This window comes from Motacilla alba, chromosome 2 (assembly GCF_015832195.1).
Source record: "Motacilla alba alba isolate MOTALB_02 chromosome 2, Motacilla_alba_V1.0_pri, whole genome shotgun sequence".
Lineage (NCBI taxonomy): Eukaryota > Metazoa > Chordata > Aves > Passeriformes > Motacillidae > Motacilla > Motacilla alba.
In genome coordinates, this window is record NC_052017.1 from 20,540,617 (window position 1) to 20,560,217 (window position 19,601).

The 19,601-nt window shown below is 45.4% G+C and overlaps 1 protein-coding gene across 1 annotated transcript; it reads left to right on the plus strand.

Moving 5' to 3' along the window:
• The first annotated feature begins 12,271 nt into the window (after positions 1–12,271).
• C1QL3 (complement C1q like 3) lies at positions 12,272–18,862 on the plus strand. Its single transcript, XM_038127713.1, has 2 exons — positions 12,272–12,903; positions 17,410–18,862. The coding sequence occupies exons 1-2, from the start codon at positions 12,316–12,318 to the stop codon at positions 17,587–17,589; spliced, it is 768 nt and encodes a 255-aa protein (XP_037983641.1). The 5' UTR covers positions 12,272–12,315; the 3' UTR covers positions 17,590–18,862.
• Positions 18,863–19,601: the final 739 nt, after the last annotated feature.

A 19,601-nucleotide genomic window follows, 5' to 3' on the forward strand; every position in this document is an offset into this window, starting at 1 on the left:
TTCTGGAATTTATTCTGCTAATTTCTGGAAGAAAAATGACAAAGCCTTTTTCACGAGCAAGCTATCAAAAGCAACTTCTTTGATTACTAAGGAAGGCAAGAAACTGAATCAGCTCTGTTTCCTTGCAGCACTTTTGGTATTCTGTTGGTGTTTCTAAGATTTCTCATCTCCTGACACACTGAGACATTCATCTTCAGTTTCAGTCAAAACCCACAGGTTTGCAGAAAAGTCAAAAATTCGTCCTCATCTACTGCCTGTGATGCAGTCAAATGTTTCAACCCAGCAGCTCCAGAATATCTCATCCCTTTTGCAGTGCTTGCTCAAGTATGTCCACTTCTCCCCAGGTCTGTGCCCCTCTCACGGTGTTTCTCAGCTGAGGGCTGTGTTTCAAGAGGGCTTCACTGAGCACTTGCAGCATTGCAAACATCAGCCTTCAGGTGCTCTGTCGAGAGGCTGTTCAACAACAGCACAGCAGGAAACAAGTGGGAGCAAAACATCAGCATGACAGACCAACCTCACAGAAACACATCAACACCAACAGGAGTGGGGACAGGATATCAGGTTAAACACAGAGCTACAGGATAGTGCCAATGGAGGAAACACAGAGAGAAATACATTTTTCAGAGGAAAAAAAAAAAAAAAAAGAGGCATTATCATTCTCTGCAAAATTCTGGAGTTGAATATACTTCCTAGCTGTTGATTGTTTTTTCCCAAGCTGCTGAACAGAATAATTCTTATGGAAAAACACAGCAAATATATGAAGAAAACATATTAGGAAATCAGAATACATTTGTCAATCTAAATCACTGAGTTTTAAAAAATTACTGGATACAAACAACATCAGTAGCACACTCTGCACATGCCTGCTCGAGGAGCAGATCCTTGGGGTGCAGGGAGAGGGCTGAGAAGGCAGGGAGGCATTTTGGGGTGTGGCAGCATGCAGAAGCTCTTGCTTCTGGTGCCATCCCTGCTCTGAGCACTGCAGCACAAGCCTGCCAGCCAGCAGCTGTCTCCCCCCTGGTTGACAGCATCCCTCTGGCCCTGCTGAGCTCCTGCCTGTGCACTTCACCTCTGGCTTGGGAAGGAAAAAGTCAAACCATGCTGCATGTGAGGGAGCAGGCCCCTTGCACAGGAACGAGTTTGCTCACTTCTATAATCCCTCTGGCTGGAGAAGACCTGAATTACAAGGATTTTTCAGTCTATCTGCCCAAGGACTTCTAGCAATCATTACTTAGTGCATCCAAATCACACTCCCAAGCAACCTACGTTTAGCTCAAGTGTCCTTTTGGGGCATTAGTTGCATGCAGATACATTTATATTTCTGTATTTATGCATTTCTGTCACATACTCAGAGCGGCCCAGGCTGCTCTCATGTGGCACAAATCCTGTCTCTTTGCCTGAGCTTGGCCCTGGCAGGAAGAAGAAAATCAACCCCATCCAGCTGCAGTCCCAGAGTGCTCTTTTGGTGACAAAACTGCAGTTCCAGTGAGCTTCCTTAATCCAATAGAAACAAATACCACTTCTAGGCATTGAACTCTTCATACCTGACCCTGACAGGTTTGTGACTGTATCTTGGACTGACTCTGATCTGGACTGACAAGCACACTTTTTAGCTGTAAAAGAGAATACATTTCATTCATACAAAAATACATAGCACCTGAGTAAGAAATATATTGTGTATTCCTGAGAACTGGACAGAAATGCAGGCATTGATGACTCCAGAATCCCCCAGGTAATTAAATCCCCCAGAGCTGTTTGAACAGCAGATATCCTGTTTTAACACCAGTTAGAAGCCAGTTCTGTGTCACTGGCCTGGACACTGCCAGCAGCTGGAGCTCTGTGTTTTGGTTTAACTGTAGCTGGGCAGAAGACTAAACCAATTTAGATAAGGTGGTGAGATGGCTGGAGTAAATGGGATGCTGGTGCTGTCGGACACTGCATCCAGCGCCATTGCTGGAGGACATTACTTTGATGTGAGAATTTATTTTCAAGTCAAGCATCCCTAAATCTTGACCAGTGATTGGGGTAAGAAGCAGTAGTACAGACATGGTTTTCCCATTATCCCTTTTCATGTGGCAAATGGACAGTTCTACCTGGCACTATGGAAGCCAAAAATCCTGTTTGCAGGGGGCAAAGGAGGTGCCTGTTCCCTTTCTCCTACAGCAGTTAAGAAATCCTGTTTCTCCTGGGAAAAAAAAAATTAAAATTTGCCCTTCCTTTCAAAAAAAGGTGGTTGCTGATTGTTTTTTAGACTGTGGATCTGCTCACCTTCAGAGTGTGATTCTGCAAGACCCTGTGGCCAGAGAGATGTTGGATGTTGCCAGGCTGCAGACTCAAGGCTGCTTTAATGGCCTTAAGTTACTTGATGTATTAGCAGCTAAACTGGTTTTTTGGTGGGTCCCACACACTACTGAGCACTCTGCTTTCCTGGCACAAGTGGGCAGCCTCATCCTTCTCAATTTTGTGAGCCGTGAGAGCCTCAAAACAGCATTCTCTTTAAAGGGGAGCAGTCAAGGAGAACTATGCTAATTATCTTGGGTAGAGGATCCTTTAGGTCTCTGCCAGTTTTTATCAAAGCATAAAAAGCAATTATTAAAATTAATGCAATTTACCATGTGTTCTACTTCTGCAAAGCTATTTTTGGCAAGGGTTTCCATCTGTCCCATTCAGCAAGATCAGCCACAGACTTTTGCTCTCCATTCCACTTCTCAGAGTTCTCGTGTGGAGCTTGGCAAATACATGCCTTTCTGCAGAGTGGGGCCCCTCCATTGCAGCATCTAGTTTACCTGAGAGTTGCCATCACTTGGCAATTGTGTCCTCATCAGGACAAACACTTTAACTTCTTTCTCTGTTGCTCTCTGCTGGCACTGTGGATGCCCCTTGGTGAGGAAATGCTGCACCCTCTGCCCTGAGCAGGTGGCCAGTGGGACAGGCTGTGGGCTAAGTGACAAATTTGTCTGCAGGTTTTCACATAACAGCTTTTATCTGTATTTTTCACAGTCCTACAGTCTGCCTTAAAGCAATTAGAAATTAGTTCATTTACATTTCAGCACAAGGAGACAATGCATTTGTAGGGAATAAAGACCTGACTCCAGGACAGTGCCCATGGGCCCATTGACATTCAAAGTCAAAAAGCCAGGCACAAACACCTGGAAAAACAGGAACACAACAGGTGTGATTGTCCAGAGTGGAGGCACATGAAACTTCCAAGTGACTTGAGTTCTGGGGATGGTTTTGCATTTGCCATCCCCTCACAGTCCTCTGGCAGCAGCATCCTCTGCGCTGAGATCCCACTCTGTACAAGTGAAAGAGACCCCTGCAAAGGAAACAGCGAGGGCAGCTCAGCTTATCCTTTGTGCCCCTCATCTGAGGTTGCACAGATGAAGGAAACTGTGCAGATGAAGGGGAGTATTCTAACATGACATGCTGGAATCACAGAGGTGAGGCAGTTTATTTTGACTGGAAAATAGAAAACCAAACAGTATTTTCACTTGTCCAGTGAATACACCAAAAGGAAGGGAAGCCCAGATGTGATGCTGTCACTGAGGTACCCACTTGCTGGCTTCAGAATAGCTATTTATTAGCACTTTAAAATGAAAAAGCTGCAATAGATTGAGTGGGGAGGTGTGATAGAGATATAATGAAGAACAGAAAACTAATAAAAGATCTATGTTAAATGCCAAATAAATGCCTACCCGGTGTAAAGAAAAAATATCTGGGATACAAAACCCAAGGGGATGATTAAATAAATAAAAAGGAAACTGACTCAAAGTCTTTAGACTCGTTCTCTCTGATGGCTGAATCCCACAGTGCCCATGCTTTGCAGCACAACAGCACATTGCTTTCCACTTGCCATATTTCCTGAAAAAAGGAAGCCAAGCAAGAAAGTTGGCAGCACAAATTTGGTTTGTGCTTAAAGTCATTAATATCCCTACCTGGTGGGAGACAAATGTTGGAGAAGCCCTCAACAGGCAAGTTGTCTGCAGAATTTGCTCAAAGCTGCCTTGAAGTTGCTGCCATTCGCCCTTGCTGCAGTATTTCTCCCTGTGCTGAAATAACAAAGATTCCTCCTGCAGACACACTCCCTGTGCTGCATTTTGCCTGGTTCAAAACTAATTCTCAAAATAATACCTAAGCATGTTTTTCTCAACATATTATCACTACAACATTATGGCAGGAAATGCTGCTCTCCAGAAATGGCATTTCCTTTGTAACCCAGGTTCACAACAGCCTTTCTCTGCTCAGAGGCACTGCTCTCTGCTCAGATATCCAATTCTGATCCCTTCCAGCACTGCAGGGAGAAGTGGCATTTATCAGAACACTCAGTGAAAATTCTTCATTTCATTCCCTCTCCCAGGCATTAAAATCCATAAAAGATTCTTGCCTCTTTAAGATATTGAAAGACTGGCATTAGTGATTTAAAGTTAATGAAACAGGAGATTCCAGGGTAAATTCCATTCTCACAGATAGCAGTGGAACTCCAGTGTAAGTTCAGTGAGCTTCACTGTGTGGCAGCAGAGGAGCAAGGGCTCCTTCCAAGGCCCACAGAGTCACTCATGACTTAAGTGCAAACAGCATTTGGCACTCCATCAATTAGCTCAGGAGAGTAATGCGTGCCAGGGATCAAGAATATTTTCATGGAATATTGTGTATATTATCCTGCTCTTTTGGACTACATTTAAACAATAAAACACAAGATAGCAGTTCCTGAATAGGGATAGTCATAGGTTTTATTGTTCTGTTCTGATTTCAGAAAAACATACGTATTTCTATTTTACATTTGTATGCATACATGTGCATGGGCATATGTGTGTCTCTCCATATTGAAAACATATTTGTAATGTCTCAGTGCATGAAAGCAACATTCTAGCTAAAATTTTCTCTTTCTGGAGATCAGAAAATCTCTGTCCCAGATGGCAGACATGCTCTCTACCCAGTCATGTTCCATTTCTCACTTGAGGCATTTTGGATTTGTGCAGTAATTGTGCACACTAGAGTTTTAATGCTGCATAGAAAGAGCACAAACAGGCTAGCTGAAAATGCATAAATTGCATAACAATACATGCATATCTTGGGGGAGGGAGGGGTGAATATTTCTATTTTTGTCTCCAGTCTTCATCCTTTACTTGCTATTATTGTTAAATGCCTAAATAATATGACAGAAAATAAAATAACAAACACCAAACCCGAAGTTACATCCAGTACAGGATAGTTTATTAACAATGGCATTGGCAATACATTATGCTGGAAAAAAAATACACAGTTGTTCCTCTGCAAGGCTTGTATCTCTACAATGCCACAAGGAATGTCCTGGTCCCTTCCTCATTGTGCAGGCATAATCAGTCCCTCTTGGGAAGGAGAGCACTCATTGTATCTCCCTGTGATTTGCAACTCTGTTGCAGCAAATTAATTTTAGCAGACTGGACAAACAGAATTGAATAGGATTCCAGGAATGTGATGCAAATAAGCAGACCCAAACCTGATCTCACATGTGCTAGTTAACATCTCAGTTTACAACTTCCATAAGTGGAGTTATTCCTAATTTGTGATGGATTGGGCCTACAGAATAATATTGCAACGTGCCTTTTTTAACGGTGCAAGGCCAACTTTTGCAAAATTCCTAACACAGTTGCCTACTATAATAACCAAAAGCTCAGTGTCTTGCAGGGCCACACCAAAGTCCACTGTAGGCTATTTTGTTGTGGGGAAGATTGTTTGGGATCAAACAGTCTCCTGCTTTAGCTAATGAACAGATAGGAAGAAAAATGAATGATCAGAAGTAATTGCAACTTGCAAAGTAAATTACACCATTAACTGCTCCAGAAATCAATAATCAGGCACAAAAAGAAATTCAGTTGAGGGGATGACAGAAGAAAAAATAAATCTCTTTGGCATCTTGCCACTCTGGGGATTTTAATTTTGAGTTTTCCACTCCCATCTATCCATTCTTATTGCCCATCCATCAACCTCCTGATGAATATAAAGGACTCCAGTATGAAATGCCAGAAGATTGCTGGGTTGGTAGAACAATGGAAAGGGAGTCTTTCAGGTTCGGAGAAGGAAGGGTAAATCACAGATGACAGTTTAGAAAAGCTTGTCTGCTCTTGCTTTTTTCCCCTAACATCTCTCTTTAATAGCATTGGCAGTCTAATAACCATTTCAAAGGTAACCAAAATCGTTCTCATGGGCAAATCATCTGGAAATCTCCTCCTGATTGACTCTAACTACTGACATAATTTTTAATAGAAGTGCAACATGATATATGCCTTTGCTTATTGGTATAGCTTTAAGCAGGGACAAAGTGGTTGTTTAATCTTACTCCCATGTTAGAGGCATTTATCTTCCACCCCTTTGTATTTACTATTTACATCCTCATAAGAATGCTGACACTGTAGCCTTCATTATTAGCAATACTCCTTGATTTAATAGCATTCATGACTATCTCTATATTTTGGGCTTTATTAATGAACACTGTGAGCTCTTCTCCTTGTGACAGGTTATCTTCCATGGATTTTGACCAAAAGGGAGTTAAAAGGAGGAGAGGGACCAAGCTGAAAGCCTACGTGGAAGATGTTGGCACCACTGTTGTGGTTACATAGGTGGCGGCAGAAGACAACACTTCTTCGTTAAAGGAGGAGGATCAGTTAAAATGCCCATCCTACAGGAAGGGAAAAGTGGAGTGTGGACAGAACAAATATGTTTTCAGCAAGTACAGCTGACCTAGGCTGTGAGCTGGAGCCTGCTGCAAGCAGGTACTATCATGGTGTGTAGGGACACTGGCTGCCCAGGCTCCTGTGAGAAAAGCTGGTGGAAGTGCTGTGTAAAAACCCTCATGGTTGGAAATCCAGCTCCTGAAATGCAGAGCACTTGTGGGCAAACTGAGTCTATTTATGCAGAAAGCATTTACTGCTTGGAGCAAGCATTGCTGTTACCCCTCCATAGCACCGTGGCTCTTAGAGACTCTCCAGAAACTGTCCAAATCCCAGTTCCTTGTGCAAAGCAAAGCATGGACCTGCAACTTAGAAAGGGGGACAGGTAAGAAAGGGGGTGTCAGTGGGTGCAGCTTCACCCAGAGACTGTTGTGTGAATCCAACACAGCAGCTCTGTACCTTCTCTGGCAGCTCTGTACCATCACCAGGGCAGGAGCAATGAACTGCTCAGGCCACACTGTGGCTGGAGAGTACTTGTAGCATAACCAAAAATAATCCCAAGGTTGACTGTACATATGCTTTCCCAAGCAGCACTACAGCCTTGTATTCACCACCTTAGATCATGACTCCAGAGGGATAAAACAGAGAGAAGACACAGACCAGCAGGCTTGAAGGTTAATGGAAAGAAGAAACCTGAAAGAACAATTTTTTTTTTGCTTGCAACTAGTGTTTTATTTAGAATAAACAGGGGCACTCACAATTATGAGAATCTTTTATGGTTAATTACTGCTATTTATGTTGACAATTATCAGCTGTCATCTATGATTCTTTTATATCTTTAAACTTTGTCAGCTGAACCTGTAATCTTTAGGTCCCTATGTGTTTAAGACTTATTTTTACATGCACAGTTATGTTTTTATATCTGCGGTAATCCACCAGTCAAAACATGACATGCATGATTTTGGTTCCAATCTTTCCACTTTAATTCTGCTCTCACTCCTTCCCTCCCCCCAGTAAGCAGTCATATTTGACTGATATTTTCAGATTAAAAACTAAAAAGGAAGAAATATGTCAAATTTATTTTCAAATTCTCCTTGTTGAGCCCTGTCACTTTAGCGACAGCCCTCCCTGAATTCCCTCCCCATTTGGATTTGAAAAGTGGATGTAACCCTTTCAAGGCTGGATACATTTTCTTTGGATCATTTTCCTGCCTTTGCATTCAGAGACTGGTCTTCAAAGGGCTTTATTAATTGCAATAAATCTTAATCTACAGTATTTCCCATCACACATAAAGGTGGCTTAAATCCCTTAGTAGCAGAGAATAGCCTGGGAAATTACTTGCTATGTTCCAAAGGACAGATAAAAACTTCCAAAAATCAGCAAAACAATGGGTTTTTTTTGTTACACACCAAAGCTAATTTTCTTTCCATGGGCATGAAAAGCCTAATTTTCATTAAGGAATACAGTGGGCATCTTGCAGCTCTATAAACATATTTGGTCTTCAGTCATCCTGACCAAAACTCTCAGGTTTTCTGAGAGTTTGGTTAAAGCTGCCTGTACAATCTCCTACCAAAACTGGTGCAGGACATGGTCCTCTCCAGGACCTGCTACCTGACACAAATGCCAGTGCTGATTTTACCAAACTAAGGAAACAGACATGGAATAGAATACCAAGGATGGTTTGGGATAGCAACACGTCATTGTCATGTCTGTCACCATGGTACCTTTCAGCCACCTGTAGTGATAGGAATATTTTTCCCTCTTTATATTTTACAGTATTGAACCTAATTATGTGTTGGAATGAGTGCATGTTTTTTCCTTGACCATATCACTGGTATCCAGGCTGAAATGCTAACCTTTACCCACGTAATTAAACCAGTGTTTATAACAGTACAGTGTAGCAAAGCCTTAATTTCTGAGCAGAGTGAAATTCAAAACACGTCTCTAAAATAACAAAAAAAGAGATTGAAAATATAAGTCAGAGCAAACCAGATGCAAATAGGAGTGAGCAGAAGCAATGTGGAGCTTGGCACAGCACTGGCACACTCATTTTTTATGCATATGCCTTTTTCCATGTTACTAGTGCTTATTGTAGTTGGTAAAGGCTTGTCCTTTCTCACAGAGTATTTTTCCTGGGCTAACTTTGAATTTAGCAGCACAGGTGTGAGGAGCCAGTTTGTGCCTGGTGCCTGCAGGACATTGCCCTGTGTGCCGGTGGATGAATTTGTGAATGGTTTTCTTCAGTTTTCCCCTGTGTTAGTGCTGAGGCAACAGCACACATGAAAAAGGACATGCATGTTGTGCTGTATGAATATTAACTAATTAGTGAGTAAGGGCTGTGACAAGGTTGTTGCAAATGGCAGAAGCTGCAGGGGATACAGCTCAAACACCAGGGGATACAGCAAGTCTGGATGCACAAGGGCCCAGAGAAAGGGAAAGGAAGCAAGCAAGCTGAAAGGCTGGAGCCAGCCAGCAAGAGGGCTTCAAAAATACAAATAAATGTAGCACATTAAGACTGGCAGCAGCTCATATAGGTTTAATGGTTACACTAAGAATGGACTGTCAATCTGGACTGTCAGCCTTTAGCATGGAGAGATTATAACCTAATGCTACCCAAGCCTTAATTAGAGCAAATCAAATTTTTGACATACCATTTCAGGACAAGAAAGGTCCCATAGTAAAATGAGTTTCCTACTCTTCCTTTTAATTTGCACCAGGCTGCTGAGACTCTGGTGCGTAACTTCTGAGCACTTTGGTTTCCCATTCTTAGTTTTCCAAGAAAATACGATTTTTCCTAGGGAACTGAAGTTAATCTGGTAACTAAATCCAAGGTCCCAGGTTATGTTCCAAGCTAACATATAAGCTCTGCTGACAACCCAGTATTTGCCGTGATCACTCTGTTCTGGTTACTCTGGCTGTGATTTTTGTGCCCGTCTTCTCTGGGAGAAGGTCTGCAACAGCTCAGAGTGAATGAGCATCCCAGGCAGTATAAGTGAGGATGAAACCGTTAAGGAAAACGTGGTTGATATGGTCGGAGCTCACTTTAAGAAGCAGGCTTATCATAGCTGGAGTAAGGAATTGAGGGTGTGCTTGATGCCAGGAGGCCACCCAGCATCACAATGGCTTCACAGATCACCACAGGTCTGAGTTTATCTGAGGATGAGATCTGTCCTGTGCCTAACGTGGATCACAGCCGTCGCAATGAAGGCTTATGCACACCCTGATGTCACAAAAACCAGCTGGCTTAGGGATGACTAAATACAACACCTCAAGGGCCCAGCTACAGGCTGAGACAGAGCAGTCACTTCTGGCACATCTTTTCAGTTTTTCTTGCTCAGAAGAAAAAGCAGTGCTGAAAGCCCTTTCCCGTGGGGTGCAGAGAGCAATGAGATATGAGCATAATCCTCCAAGTGTGTTTGACTGCCTTCCTGGGTCTTGAGGGGAAGCCCTTAGCTAAGGGAACTGGCTAGCTTGTGTCAGGGCCAGATAAGGAATTTTTTTAAGACAGAGCATTAGAGAAAAGTAAAAAAAAAAAAAAAACTTTTTAAAAAGGGGAGGGAGGAATATTTACAAGTGTATGAATGGAAGGTTTGTCGACAGTTTTCTTGGGAAGATAAGAAGCTGGACTGGCCCATCTCTGCACGGCATGGACACACTCGATGCCTTTGAGTCTCTCAGGAAAGAGCAAAAGGAGCTGCTGACATTTCTGCTTAAAAGGAAGAATCAATGAATCTTTGTTTCCCACTGCCTGCTTGTTTGACCTTATTGTGTTGCGGAATAGAAAAGAAATAAAAGAGAGCGGTGAGGGGAGAGCAGATTCGTGCTAATAAAATCCAAGACAAGATCACATCCCTCTGATCATCACTGGAGATGCCATTATTTGGTTGTTGTCCTATTTGCCGCTGTTGCTCATTTCTGATTCTTGCCTTGCTGTAATAAGTCACACTCTTTCCAGCCATCATCCCTGTATTGACAGGCAAATGTCACCCAGCTTTGATTGACGTCCTTTGCTCCTGAATACAGAAGTATGATTTAGGAATCAATTCTGTTTGTTTATTTAAGCAGCTCTTTGTGTACCTTGTATATCTGCAAGCAGGACAAGTTCCTTAATATTTTCTCTGCAACATTGCCACTAATACTGCACATTCACCTTCCCACTCAGTCACAAAGGTGCCCACCAGACCTTGGGGAAGGAGAAGCCTTTCATGCACAAAAAAAAAAAAAAAAGAAAAGAAAAACAAAACCAAAAAAACCCAGCAACAACAACCAAAAAAAAAAAAAAAAAACCAGCCTCCAAGATTTAACAAAATGCTTTGCTGCCCCTGAGTTAAGCCCAAGAGATGTTTATATCAGGTCTTAAGCATCTGACGATTTGCATATACCCCGGACTTTTCTTTGGCTTCTAAACAAAAGGGAACACTTTCCCTCAGTGCCGGTTTGCAAGCAGAGCAGCGGCTGGCTTTAACACCGGGAAACGCTGTAGCCAGTGATGAGCACGTCAATTTTAATTCACGAGAAAAACTATTTCCTTTTATGCCTTTATGGTTGTAATTGGGACGAGGAGGAAGAGGGAGATCCGAAATTGCCGTTAATCTCTTTATTATTGTGGGAGGAATATTTTCAAACAACTTTTACTTGGACAATTGGTAAAATATCCCTGCATTTTACGCGGTATTTCCCAGAAAACGCTAACATGGCAAAGTGGCCTCAGGGAAGCGTTAAGCAGGAGGTGGATTGACCTTTTAATTCTCGATCGGTGACCTGAAGGGTACCCAGAGGCTGCTTAGCACGTCTCTTCCTTTCGGTCTGCTTCAGAAAGAGCTGTCATCACAAGATGCAGCTAGTGAGTGAGGCTCACGATTTCGCTGTTCATCCGTTTGCGGGAGAGGTGGGGGAGGGAGAAAAGAAAAAAAATATATATTTCCCACACTGCCAGAGTAATGCCAAACTCTCTGTGAGTGGGAAGAGCAGAGCAGATGCTGGAATGAGATGCCAAAGCAGCTCCCCTTTCCCCTGCGCTTTTGGGTGCCTATAAATTGCTCCAGCGCGCTCGTCAGCCTCCTCCTCTCCTGGCAGGTGGCACTCGGGCAGGATCCCGCTCTCCCTTCGGCTCCGGCTCCGGCTCCGGCTTCGGCGCGGCGGCGCGGGCACTGGGCGGCGGGCACCGGGGCGGCCGGGAGGCGCGTCCCCGCTGAGGACTGTCGTCTCTGCGAAAAGAGAGAGAGAGGGAGGGAGAGAGAGAGCGAGGAGGCGAGCGGGGCGATCGCGAGAGGAAAGGCAAGTTCCAGGGAAAGTTGACTCGGACTGGCACAGCCTGCAAAAAAAAAAAAGTCGATCGCCAGCGGGAGCATAAAAGTGCGGGCGGCCGGGGCGCGGCGGCAGCTCTTCCTCTCCCGCTCCGCTCCCTCGCCCGCCCCGCGGCTGCAGCGGCCGCAGCGGAGCGCCGCGACCCGCGGGATCCCCCGCACCACCGGCGGCCCTCGGGAGGGCGGCCGAGCCCCAGGGGAGCCGAGCTCGCGCGGGCTCGGCGTTTTTTCGGCTCTGAGGAGGAACCCCGCCAACCATCAAGATTTTGTCCAAAAGCAGACAAGAGGATCGCCCTGCGCTGAGCCGGCTGGTGGGCAGCAGGCGGCGGCTGATAGCGGCCGGCGCGCTGGGGGTGGTGATGGTGCTGCTGCTGGTCATCCTCATCCCGGTGCTGGTCAGCTCGGCCGGCACCTCGGCGCACTACGAGATGCTCGGCACCTGCCGCATGGTCTGCGACCCCTACGGCGGCACCAAGGCGCCCAGCACGGCGGCCACGCCCGACCGCGGGCTCATGCAGTCCCTGCCCACCTTCATCCAGGGGCCCAAGGGGGAGGCCGGCCGGCCGGGCAAAGCGGGGCCGCGCGGCCCGCCGGGGGAGCCGGGGCCGCCCGGCCCGGTGGGGCCGCCGGGTGAGAAGGGCGAGCCGGGGCGGCAGGGCCTGCCGGGCCCCCCCGGGGCGCCGGGGCTGAACGCGGCGGGGGCCATCAGCGCCGCCACCTACAGCACCGTCCCCAAAATCGCCTTCTACGCCGGCCTCAAGCGGCAACACGAGGGCTACGAGGTGCTCAAGTTCGACGACGTGGTCACCAACCTCGGCAACCACTACGATCCCACCACCGGCAAGTTCACCTGCTCCATCCCCGGCATCTACTTCTTCACCTACCATGTGCTCATGCGGGGCGGCGACGGCACCAGCATGTGGGCCGACCTCTGCAAGAACAACCAGGTGGGCGCCGCGCCGGGGGCGGCCGGGGACAGGAGGGCAGGGGGCCCCCGGGCGAGGGGGGCTCCCCGAGGGAGCGGACGCTGTGCGGGCAGCGGGCGGAGCGGCGCGGGAAGGGCGGGAAGCGGGCGGGGAGGGGGAGCCGGGCGGCCGCTGGAGGCGGCGCGGGTTCGCGCCGGGGAAGCCGAGCCCGGGCGGCGGGAGGCGGGCGATGGGGACCGGCGGCCGCCTCTCGGCACCTGGCGGGGAACCTGCGGGGAGCGCCGCCCCGCTCCGCCTCGGGCGCCCGAAGGCTACCGAGGGGCCGGGTGCTCGGCGCAGAGCCGAGGCCGCCCGGGCTGCTGGGTGAATGCGGACTCGACGCGCTCTCCTCTCCGAGAGCCGCGCCGCAGGTGCCGCTCCCAGCCCGCTGTCCGAGCAGAGCAGCTCCCGGCCCGCCCTGGCCGCCGCCCCGGCGCGGGGCGCTGCCCGCAGCTCCGCCGGGACGGGAGCGGGGGGCGGGCGTACAAACAGCGCTGCCCCCGCAGGGGCCAATGAGCCCGGTGTTCCCTCGGGGAGGGGAAAGTCCCCGGGAGAAAGAAAGGGGAGCCAGGGGCGGTGGGTGAGCTCAGGAGAGGGTGGTGCTCTGTGGGGAAAGGGTGAGGTGGGTGGGAGGAACGCAGCCACGGCACGGGACGGGGCTCCCACGCAGCGGAGCGCCGGGCTTGACGCGCTCAGCCCCGGAGGGGTGCGAGGCTTCTTCTCCCTGGCAGGAGAGCTGGCAATAGAGCGAGCTCGGCGCCCGCAGACTTGAGCCCTTGGCGGGCCGGTGCCGGCTGACGGACCGTGCCAGGAATCACACCGGACGTCCGGAGAGCCCGGGCAGGACCCGAGTCTGTCGGCATCCCCTGGGCAGGATGAAGGCATCGGAAATAATTAAAAGCCTTGCGATGCTGCCGTCTAAAATACAGAGGAATCATCCCTTTTAATTAGGATTAACGTAGCCACTGCCTGTTACATTGCCCCCTTGTAACCCCTCCTTCGCAATTTTGCGCCTCTTCCGTGCGGAGTTACCAGACACGGTTAGGCTGGCACTAATTCCTCCGGCGCTTAGAGGCACCCCCATCCCTCAAGGCTCTGGATGCCCAGGGACAGCGCGAGGTGCCCGATCGTTCCCATGCCCCCGGAGCTCCGCGGTGCTCCCGCCGGTTCCCCGCCCCCCGTGCGGCGGCAAGGCCGGGACCCGCCGCGCTCCGGCGGCGCAACAGGTGCCGCAGCGCCCGAGCCGTGCCGGCGAGCAGGGCTGCAGGGCGGGCTGGCCGCTCGGGGAGCCCGGAGCCGGCGCTGCCGCTCTCCCTGGGCTGTTCGCCCTCCGGCGGGGTGGGCTGGGGGATGGCTGGGCTCCCCGCCGTGTCCCGAGGACTGCACCCCGGCCCCCGTGTCCCCGCCGTGCCCGGCGGCCGCCGACGGCCTCGTTCGTTTGCGCGTCTCCTCCGCAGCCGAGCACGGCCGGCTGGCGGCCCTTTGTGCTCAGCGCACACGGGAGAGGCGGCGGCCAGTAAATTAATCTGATTTGCCACTTAACCTTTTCTTTATGGCTCCTCAGAAGGACTGCGAAAACGGAATAATGAGGACATCAGCGGCAACTAATTAAATTAGAAAATATCTAGCATAAATACTGTCTCAGCAGATAAACCAGAACTAGTAAAACTAAGTACATCCTAATATATTCACTTTGATATCTTCCTACAAAAGCAATATTCTTCCCTGCAGAAATACAATTTTACTTACAATTAAAGAATTGATCTTTTTTAACCCATATTTATAATCTTGTAGAATGTTTATTTTCCCGAACCCTGAAAAATAAATACGTAGCAGTAGTTTTAAAGAAGCATCCATTTACAAATATTCAATTGAACCTGAGGTCTAACCATTTCCAAATATAGGTACTTCCAGTGCCAGACATGAGACAAACTCAGTTATTCAAAGAAGAAAGAAAAACCCCACCTAAAGAGAGGTTCTATGTGTACATTTGTACATACTATACAAGATATTTAGGGAAATACCTGCACATCAATGCTTTAAAATCGACCCACAGTTTAAACGCCTCAATGATTGATGATGATTTATACTTGAAACACTAAATGCTGATGTGACAGGCTTTATGTATATTTGTAAAGAAGCTCAGAAATTTTGGAAGTAAGTAGTTAAATGGAGTGACAAAGGCAACATTATAAATCCAATGTTCTCTGACCCAAAACATTGAAATCTGTATGACTTACAGAACAACAAAAAAAAAAGCATTCCTGAGCAATACATATGTGAAACCTCAAGGTCCCCAATGTTACCTCATTGCCTGCTTCAATGGTTATCAAGCTTGAACAGGGAAGTGCTGAGGTGACACAGCTTAGGTATGTGTGCAGGCTGAGCGCGTAGCTTCATGAAAGACCTTACATGGCACTTGTGAAATGTATTGTCTCACAGTGCTTTAATTTTGAGGGTAATGCATTTACCCTCTTGCAGCACTACACTCCATTCATTTGAGCAGAATTTATTTGAGACGGTTCTCTTAGGGTTGAAAAAGAAATTGTTCTGGCTAACCAAGCAAGAAAGTAAACCCGCTAAGAACAGCATACAGGACCTTTGCTGCTACACACAGGGCAGTAACATCTGCATTTTGGTTTCTAGACTTTCAATAGCCAGAATATTTTTTCCCCAGCCAGTATGTGTTATGTAGAACCTTAAAAATGAAATATCCATTGCTGTTCTAGCTGGTGTCCACACGCTGACTCCCTTAGGATTGTCACTGATGTAATTAAAGTTTTTCCTTACCATCCACAAGATTTTATACAAATCCACAAACCAGCATTTCATTAGGAAGTAAATGTGAATTTGAAGAGTCCTCTAAACCGTTTTCCTCACCGTTATGCAAGATACTAGTTCTCTGTTAAAGTTCTTCTACCTTGTCTGTAGCCTTTTCCCTCCTCCCCACTTGCCCTTTCCATTTCCACTGCCGGCAACCACCTCAGTCCATTATTTTCTCTGGAAGGTCTTTCCAGGGTTAATGGCTCACAGCCTTCAACTCTGCCCTGCCAGTCACTATTCCAAAGGAAACATCCAGTACTTAGAATAATCATTGCTTTAAAAACCAGCAAAATAGATCACCTCTGTAAACAATACCAGGCAAGTCAGGACCAAGAAGTCCTGAAATAGTCAGGGTTTATCATCATGCCACGGATCAGTTTAAATTTGCAGCCTGTCACAGCTTTGCAAGCCTTTGCAGCCTTTCTCACTGTTCTTACAGGATGCATAAAGAATTTCCACCTACTGTGATTTTTAAGCTGCATAATGCCATAAGATCCTGCATGGTAAAAGAACCCCCTCCTTTTTAACATTTCAATATTAATGTGAAATCATATCACATGAAAATTTAATTTGGAAATTTATCATGTAAACTTTGAAAGGAATCCATGGAAAATTGTGACTTATAGCCTATTTTTTCAGTTCAGAGCAGAAAAAAATCCCACATATAGTACGCCAAGTCATGCATTATTACTTAGTTCAGATTTGCAATGCCACTAAATCATTTACTGCTCTGTAACTACGCTAGAACAAAGTCAAGCAACAAGCAGATGACGTGTTACACTGAAATAAATCACATACAACCATGTTTAAATATTTTACCAAACAGAGTCAAATTATATATAAATGATTTGGAGACTTACAATGGCACAGGCTGTTCATTGCTGTAACCAACATATATCTTGAAATTACAGATTACTTCCAGTTTGCAAGAAATGTCAAATTTAATCAGTAGTGGAATACCAAGGGAGAAATGGGAAAAAAGTATGTTTAAAGGAAAGTTGCAAAGGAAAAGCCCTCAATGACTTGTAAATTCCAAAAACCTCTTATAGCAAATAATGACTTGCCTGTGATTTTTCAAAAGTGCATCTCTTAAAACATAGTGAAATTAAATGTTTGCTTACTGAACTGTGGTAATAGCGGTTTTTCCGAACCCAGACTGCTTGTGTGCATGTGTGTGTAGGGGGGTGTACTTGGTATATATATTTTTTGCAGCATGATCCTATTGCTTAGTGTGACAATAATCTGCCTCTGGAAAAAGTCCATCTTGGGAGCTCCCTGTGGGCCTCTCTGTGACAATCCTCAACATTGTCAGTCATTTGTCCCACTGATACAAAAGTTACACATTGGTAAAACTGGCACTCGATCTGATCTCAACTCCAGCTATTCTTACACATATTTATAAAAAGATCTGGCAGTTGTGTATTCATCAGAAGAATATCAGACTGAGAAAGAACCAGACTGAGAAAGAATATAATTGCTTTAGTTACAGAAGTACAGTAGGAGAACATAAGCAATTGCCATAGGAATATACTACAATATATGTTGCCAGATGTTTAAAGTGGCAACTCATGCATGTGGAATAAAACTTTGAGGATATGCTTTGATTTCACCGGGCAGGAAAAATTGCCTGAGTTTTCTTAACCAGCGATTCTGTATTTGATGTAGGTTCGAGCTAGTGCGATTGCTCAGGATGCTGATCAGAACTACGACTACGCCAGTAACAGCGTGGTTCTTCACCTGGAGCCAGGAGATGAAGTTTACATTAAATTAGATGGAGGAAAAGCACATGGAGGAAACAACAACAAATACAGCACATTTTCTGGATTTATTATTTATGCTGACTGACAATGAGTAAAAAGACCCACCAAACCAGTCGAGAAATGAAGCCTGCTCTTCTAAGCGATGGATTGCGTGGCAAAAGTCAATGAAACAAGCACCCCAGCAGAGAGTGACCACTGGACACCTCAGCAGTGGGGGGAAAAAGTTGAATGCTACCTGATTCACATCTGTACAACACAGAGAAACCTTATGTTAAAAAACCACAAACCAAGTTAAACAGATGTGCAACCCACTTCCGCCAAAGCAAATACTTCCTCATTGTTAAGTGTCCATGTGAATGAAGTTCTACATAGATCAAATTTTTATAGGGAAGGAAAGCCCACCTAAGGACGCTGAGTTATTTCTTCAGTGTATATGATACTTTGATGTGTTATGATCTTGCTGCTTTATCCATACTTCAGCTTTGGTTCTTGTGACTTACCTGCTAACAATGATGCTTGGAGTCCACTCATAGTGTGGTGAGGAATGATTTTACAATAAAAGGAAGAGGTAATCAAAATATACTTTCTCTCTGCAAAGAAATTGTTTGCCTTGTACTTTTCTTACCCTTCCACTTAAAACTAGAAATGAATCAGCTTTAAGCCTTAACTCAATGTTCCTGTTTTGTAGGTTTACATTAATAAAATCAATCCAGTGGAGTTATTTAAATTTAATCTTTCCCTTAGCCGTTCTCTAAAATAAAAAGATAGAAGAAACGCTATTTTACCCTGAAAAATATAACATTTGACAAACTATTCTATTGGACCATATCCCTGATTCCACCAAAGCAAAAGGCAAAACTCTCATTGCTATTAGTGGAAAAGGGATTTGGCTTTTAATTTGTATACATGTAAATATATATTTAGACAATTAAAAAAGGCCCATTGTTGATGGTTAGTTGTGTAAATATTTAGAAAGCCTGGCATCCATACCATCAGACTAAGGCAGAGTGTTTTCTTTGCAGCAATTAGTCTTCATTAGTCTTTTAGCACTTAGTCTGTACCTGGGTTCTATTTTTAATAAAGTAGTTACAGATTAATACACTGCAGATGTTCCACTAGAATTTGATAGGAATACAGACAACCTTTATTGTCTTAGGTGTTTTGTCTCACTGAAGTCAGTGGGATTTTTCCAACAAAGGAAGAGTGGGAGATCTGACACATGAGAAAATGCTGTCACACAGACCTTTTCCATGGAAGCTAGTACCAGTCTGTGGTAAGGCATGCCTACGAGATGGACACAGAGAAGCATATTACCAAAAATGATAACACATATGCAAAGAAAGAAGCAGATATTTACATGCAAAAAAAAAAAAGTGTGTATTAAAACCTATTTTTCTCATTCATATAGATGTAGATATAGATATATAAAGTTTCAACGAAGCTTAATCCATATAGAGGATTAATGACTTGGAGAATAAACTAAACAGAGATACATAGTTATAAAAATGCTTTAAAATCAGTCATAGCAGTAATGTCCACAGAATTTTTTTATTCAGAAAATGTATTTATTATTTGCTTTGGTTTTGGGAGGCTATTTCTCTCAGGTTAAAACTTACAATTTCATTCTAAACCTAAATTTCAGCAAGATTATTAAGTTTCTTTAGCACAGCTTGTTATGTTATTTATTTTTAACCTTTTGGCAAAATCAAGGCAACATTTCTGTAAACCATTAAAGAGTAACAGAGGCTACCCCTAGCATTGCTATTTCATATACTCTGTCACAAGCAACCTTGTCTAAAGTAATAAGGGTACAAACTTAGATTTATCTGCACTAAAACTCCAAAGTGTCTGCCACTCTGACAAAAAAGCTCTCCAGTGCTGGCTACTCAGCGAAAGTCTGATAGACATTTTACACATCGCCCGAAAAATCTCCTTTGATTGGGTGAGTGAACCTTAAACAGAATGTGTTACTCCTTCTGTTTTGAGTTGTTCAATTCAAAACAAATGCTGAGTGAGCCCAGGCTGGCTGAGAGGATCGCCAGGCAAACTCATCCAGGGGTTACAGGGGGACATGGTGCTGCCAGCTGCTTGCGTATT